Source organism: Nicotiana sylvestris, chromosome 10, assembly GCF_000393655.2.
Source record: "Nicotiana sylvestris chromosome 10, ASM39365v2, whole genome shotgun sequence".
Classification (NCBI taxonomy): Eukaryota; Viridiplantae; Streptophyta; class Magnoliopsida; order Solanales; family Solanaceae; genus Nicotiana; species Nicotiana sylvestris.
Genome location: NC_091066.1, coordinates 129,302,593 through 129,309,277, shown reverse-complemented (window position 1 = coordinate 129,309,277; position 6,685 = coordinate 129,302,593). Strand labels below are relative to the sequence as shown.

The window sequence follows — 6,685 nt, the reverse complement described above, 5'->3', positions numbered from 1 at the left end:
TCAATGGGTTAACCAATATAATTCCTGTGCATACCACTCCGGCATGAAAGGGCACACCATCGATGAATGCCGCTCCTTGAAAGACAAGATCCAAACTTTAATTGATAACAAGATTATTGTGGCAAAGGAACCCGCTCCAAATGTTAGCAATAACCCTCTGCTAGACCACAAAGGTGGAGGTGTCCACATGATTGAAATAGAGGATGATTGGGATCCCCGAGGGGTGAATCGGGTTGATCGCAGAAGGTGATGACCCAAAAAAACCAACAGTTACTCTTAATCCAATCATATTCCAGATTCAACCATCCGGGGACGCTGAAGTAAATATGTCTGTACCACTCGAGTTTGAAGCGACATCGTTTGCAAAGACACCAACACCAATTGAGGTCAAATTCGTGTCTCCGGCAAATGCACCCACACCGTTTGAAGTTGCAGTTTTACTACCCAAGGCACATGCTCCGTTCGGAGTAAGGGTAGCCACGCCAATCCCAGTGGCGATGTCGACCATGACACCATTCCATACAAAGGTTGTACCCTGGGACTATACAATCGAGGCAAGGAGGAAGGCAAGGTCAGGTTCGAAGAGACTGTTGCAGCACAGGGTATGACAAGAACTTGTAGAGTTTATACCCCTAAACATCTAGCCGAGTCAAGCAAGCAGGCCTCCAACCGGCCACCCATCATTGAGACTAGTCCAGATGATCTTTGGAAAAAGATACAGGCCAAGGAATACTCGGTCATCAACCAGTTGAACAAAACACCAGCGCAAATCTCCATTCTTGCTTTGCTACAAAATTCTGAGGCACACAAGGATGCTCTGCTAAAGGTGCTGAGTGAAGCATACGTACCAAGCAACATCACTGGCGGGGAGATGGCCAACATGGTAGGACAAGTGTTGGAGAGCTATAAGATTACCTTTCACGAGGACGAGCTGCCTCCTGAAGGTTTGGGGAACAACAAGGCACTGCACATCATTGTGAAATACGAGGACTATTTTATCACTAGAATCCTGATCGATGGAGGTTCCAGTCTCAACATTTGTCCCCTAGTAACACTCTAGAAGTCGGGTAAAGGACTGCACGAGATAAAGGATGGAGCAACCAATGTGAAAGCCTTCGATGGTTCTCAGAGGTCCACTATTGGTGAGATTGTCCTATGCTTGCAAATGGGACCAACCTGGTTCGATGTCGACTTCCAGGTGATAGACGTGCCGACATCTTACAACCTTCTATTGGGACGGCCATGGATTCATGCTGCTGGGGCCGTAGCATCAACACTGCATCAGGCAGTAAAATTCGAATGGAATCATCAAGAGGTGATCATTTACGGCGATAGTAGCAACCCTATATACCGTCGCCAGACCATTACAGCAATGGAAGGAAGAAGGAAGTTAGGTAGAGAGACTTACCACCACATTGAAAGGGTAAATGTATTGACAAAGATAAATGGTAGGATAACAAAATCGAGAGTATATTGAACTGGAGTGGGTACGAACCTAGCAAGGGGCTCGAAAAGAACCTCCAAGGAATGGCTAAGCCCATAAAGCTCAAGAAACATGGCACCACTTTCGGTCTAGGATATGAGTACACCTGGGAAGAATTCAACAACTGGTCGCCATTATGGCGCAGTCCTTACTATCCACTGGAGCAGCCAATACCGCATTTGGAGTAGACTTTCTAACAGGCCGACATTGTTTATGGGTCTGAGGAAGAAGAAGCATTGGCCGCGGTGAAGAACTTGTTCCTGGAAGACAATGACATGGACTATTGTGTTGTTCTAGAGGAGGAGGGGGAGGAAGGCCCTTCCATACAGGCTGTGAGCAGAGGGGCACACCTCAATAATTGGACTATCAATACAACCATAGCCCGGCGAGGCTCGGGGTATCAAGGCTAAAACAAGCACCATGCACTGTTTTTATTTAATAGATGATTTTATTTTTGCAATTTTAATTCCCATAATAAAATCTTCAATGTTCAAAACAATTATACAATTTATCAAAGCATTTTGACTTTTCTTATGAATTAATACTCATTGTTATTTTTTCTCATTATTTTACTTATACAACATTACTATTACTTATCTTGATGAACCAATGACTGTGACATGCAATGACACAATGCAACAAATGGACATTGATTCAGAGGAAGATGACGTACCAGATGAGATTTTCAAAGAAGTTGAGAACTTTGAGAACAGACCCAAGTCCAACCTGGATGAGACAGAAATCGTTAACTTGGGAGATGCAGAAAACGTCAAGGAAACACGAATCAGCGTCTACTTACTGCCTTCAGAAAAGAAGGAATACACAGAATTTCTAAAGGAATATGAGGACATATTCGCCTGGTCGTATGATGACATGACTAGTCTGAGTACGTATATTATGGCTCACAAATTGTCAACCGATCCGACATGTCCTCCGGTAAAGCAAAAGCTCAGAAAGTTCAATCCTGATATGAGTTTGAAAATCAAGGAAGAAGTCACTAAGCAAGTCAAAGCTAAGGTTCTCAGGGTTGTAGAATACCCGACATGTCTAGCCAACATCGTGCCAGTGCCAAAGAAGGACGGGAAGGTCATAGTCTGTATCGACTACCAGGATCTCAATCGGGTCAGTCCGAAAGATGACTTCCCTTTGCCGAACATACACATCCTGATTGACAATTGCGCCAAGCATGAGCTGCAGTCATTTGTAGATTGCTTCACTGGTTATCATCAGATCTATATGGATGAAGGAGATGCGGAGAAAACGGATTTCATTACGCTGTGGGGAATGTACTGTTACAAGATGATGTCATTCGGTCTAAAGAATGCAGGGGCCACCTACATGAGGGCCATGACCACCATTTTCCATGATATGATACACAAGGAGATTGAGGTATATGTGGATGATGTCATCATCAAGTCCAGGAAGGCCACGGATCACATGAATGATTTGAGGAAGTTCTTCAATAGATTGCAGAGGTACAACCTGAAACTGAACCCCGCAAAATGCGCATTTGGGGTTTCGGCTGGGAAATTACTTGGGTTTATTGTGAGTTGCTGAGGAATAGAACTGGATCCATCAAAAGTCAAAGCTATTCAAGAATTGCCACTATCAAAGAACAAGAAAGATGTGATGAGCTTCTTGGGAAGGCTCAATTACATCAGCCGATTCATATCACAGTCTACGATTATTTGTGAGCCAATCTTTAAGATGTTGAAGAAGGACGCCGCTACCAAATGGACTGATGACTGCTAAAGGGCCTTCGACAGAATCAAGGAGTACATGTTAACACCATCAGTTTTGCTCCCGCCCGAGCCAGGTAGACCCTTATTACTCTACCTTGTAGTATTGGATGGAGCTTTTGGTTGCGTTCTAGGGCAGCATGATGAAACAGGGAGGAAAGAACAGGCCATCTCTTACCTCAGTAAGAAGTTCACCCCGTGTGAGGCCCGGTATTCTCTGTTAGAGCGCACCTGTTATGCTTTGACCTGGGTAGCTCAGAAGCTGAGGCACTACTTCTATGCCTATACTACATATCTTATATCAATGATGGATCCTTTGAAATACATCTTTTAGAATCCCATGCCCACTAGCAAGCTAGCCAAGTGGGAAATCCTATTGAGTGAGTTCGACATTGTCTATGTAACTCAGAAAGCGATCAAGGGAGAAGCACTGGCAGACCACCTTGCTGAGAATCCCGTAGATGGAGAATACGAACCCTTGAAAATATATTTTCCTAATGAAGAGGTATCATTCTTAGGAGAAGATATTGCAGAATCCTATGAAGGTTGGAGAATGTTTTTCGATGGAACAACAAATTTCAAAGGAGTTGGCATAGGAGCAGTCTTAGTATCGGAAACCAGTCAGCATTATCCAGTGTCCGCCAAACTCGGGTTCCCGTGCACCAACAACATGGCCGAGTATGAAGCCTGCATCCTAGGGTTCAAAATGGCCACTGACATGAATGTTCAAGAGTTGCTAGTAATTGGAGATTCAGACCTACTTATACATCAGGTATGAGAAGAATGGGCAACCAAGAACTCCAAGATACTCCTGTATTTGCATCATGTTAAGGAACTGAGGAAAAGGTTCACAAAGACGGAATTCCAATATGTTCCCAAAATTCAGAATGAGTTCGCCGACGCATTGGCTACCCTGTCATCTATGATACAGCATCCGGACAAGAATTTCATTGATCCCATTCCAGTAAAGATCCATGATCAGCCAACTTATTTTGCCCATATCGAAGAGGAAGCAGATGGAAAGCCCTGGTTTCATGATATCAAGAAATATTTGGCAAAAGGAGAGTACCCAGAGCTTGCAAATCCTACTCAAAAGTGCACACTTCGGAGATTGTCCAACAACTTCTTTCACAGCGGAGGAATCCTGTATAGGAGGACTCCCGATTTGGGATTACTAAGGTGTGTCGACGCAAAAGAAGCATCCAGGCTACTAGAGGAAATTCATGCTGGGACCTGCGGTCCACATATGAACGATTTTGTCTTAGCAAAGAAAATACTCCAGGCTGGTTACTTTTGGATGACTATAGAAACAGACTGCATCCAGTATGTCCGGAAATGCCATTGCTGTCAGATACATGCATACATGATAAAGGTACCTCCAAATGATCTTAATGTAACAAGATCACCATGGCCGTTCTCTGCCTGGGGAATGGACGTTATTGGACCAATCGAGCCTGCCGCTTCCAATGGACACAGGTTTATTCTAGTAGCAATCGATTATTTCACCAAATGGGTCGAAGCGGCATCTTACAAAGTAGTAACTAAGAAAGTCGTGGCAAACTTTGTCTGCGACCGCATTGTTTGTTGATTCGGGATTCCAAAGCCAATCATTACTGATAATGGCTCCAACCTCAATAGCAACTTGATGAAAGCTATGTGTGAAACTTTCAAGATCAAACACAAGAATTCCACAACCTATAGGCCTCAAATGAATGGATCTGTAGAAGCCGCCAATAAGAATATCAAAAAGATACTGAGGAAAATTATAGAGAAGCATAAACAATGGCATTAGAAGTTATCATTTGCTCTATTAGGTGTATCACACCACAGTCCGCACATCAACCAGGGCGACCCCTTATATGCTGGTTTATGGTAAAGAAGTTGTCATTCCCGTTGAGGTAGAAATTCCTTCCCTAATGATCATACAAGAAGTTGAGCTTGACGATGCAGAATGGGTGAAAAGTCGTTGTGAGCAAGTAGCCCTTATCGATGGAAAGAGAATAAATGTAATCTGCCATGGTCAACTCTATCAGAATAGAATGTCCAGAGCCTTCAATAAAAGAGTCAAGCTGAGACAGTTCACACCGGGGCAGCTGGTGTTAAAGAAAATGTTTTCGCATCAAGACGAAGCCAAAGGGAAGTTTTCTCCCAACTTGCAAGGTCCATACAATGTTCACCGGGTTCTGACAGGAGGAGCCCTCATACTTGCAGAAACGGACGGAGAAGTCTAGCCAAAGCCGATTAATTCATATGCAGTCAAGTGTTACTATGTGTAATCTTTATGCCTCTCTTATATGATATAAATTGAACTACGCCTGACCTGATTCCCATTTAAGAGGGGATACGTAGGAAGCCCTATGGGTTCGGTCACAATTCAATAAAATTCTCATTTCCCCCCGCAATTGGAAACTGGGGCATAATTTTGAGGAGGACCCTCAAAATTCCGAAGTAATTTTAGCTGATCGTCTCAAGCAATAGTCAGAAGCATCAACCCATCAAACTGGGGTAGAATTTTGAGGAGGACCCTCAAAATTCCGTGGCAAGAGAGGTTGCAATGTCCTGAACCACGTCACAGTCGTCAGATCATCTAAAAGTTTTTTTAATTATACATTTATGTCATTTTTTTACAAAACCATGCATGTTTATTATTGAAACTACCTTTTTTAGCAATGCTACCCCAATGATACATACAGTATCACCAGATCAAAGCCGAGAAGGTTAAGCAAATCCAGTAGGGATACGAACTAACCTCCCCCTTTACAAAACTCACAATTTTTCTTTGGATGCAGGCACTTGGATTGCGAGATCATGAAACATATTATACACCCATGGAACAAACATTATTCAGGAATACAACTCTTAGAACCATTGCACTTACCAACATTTGCTATCCACACACACCAGTGATATTCCGCATGTCACAATGTCCCCAACAATCACAATGTCGCAATCTGCTATCAACTAAGAAAGCTCTACTACCATTTGCCATTTTATTCTTGCATAAGGCTACCATTCTGCCTTCCGAGACTAAACGTTGTCTCCATCTACATTTGCATTGCATAAGGCTACCATTCTGCCTTCCGAGACTAAACGCTGTCTCCATCTACGTTTTTGCATTGTATAAGACTACCATTCTGCCTTCCGAGGTTAAGCTTAAACTCCATCTGCATTTTTCATTACATAAGGCTATCATTCTGCCTTCCGAGACTAAATGTTGTCTCCATCTGCATTTGCATTGCATAAGGCTACCATTCTGCCTTCTGAGACTAAACATTGTCTCCATCTCCATCAGCATTGCATAAGGCTACCATTCTGCCTTCCGAGACTAAACGCTGTTTTCATCTGCATTTGCATTGCATAAGGCGACCATTCTGCCTTCTGAGACTAAACGTTGTCTCCATCCGCAGACTAAACGATGTCCCCATCTGCATTGCATAAGGCTACCATTTTGCCTTCCGAGACT

The 6,685-nt window shown here is 43.3% G+C and overlaps 1 protein-coding gene across 1 annotated transcript; it reads left to right on the top strand.

Annotated features, from left to right (window-relative positions):
* The first annotated feature begins 3,928 nt into the window (after window positions 1-3,928).
* LOC138879944 (uncharacterized) lies at window positions 3,929-5,453 on the top strand. Its single transcript, XM_070159593.1, has 3 exons — window positions 3,929-3,994; window positions 4,109-4,276; window positions 5,037-5,453. Exons 1-3 carry the CDS (start codon window positions 3,929-3,931, stop codon window positions 5,451-5,453), a joined length of 651 nt encoding a protein of 216 aa, XP_070015694.1.
* Window positions 5,454-6,685: the final 1,232 nt, after the last annotated feature.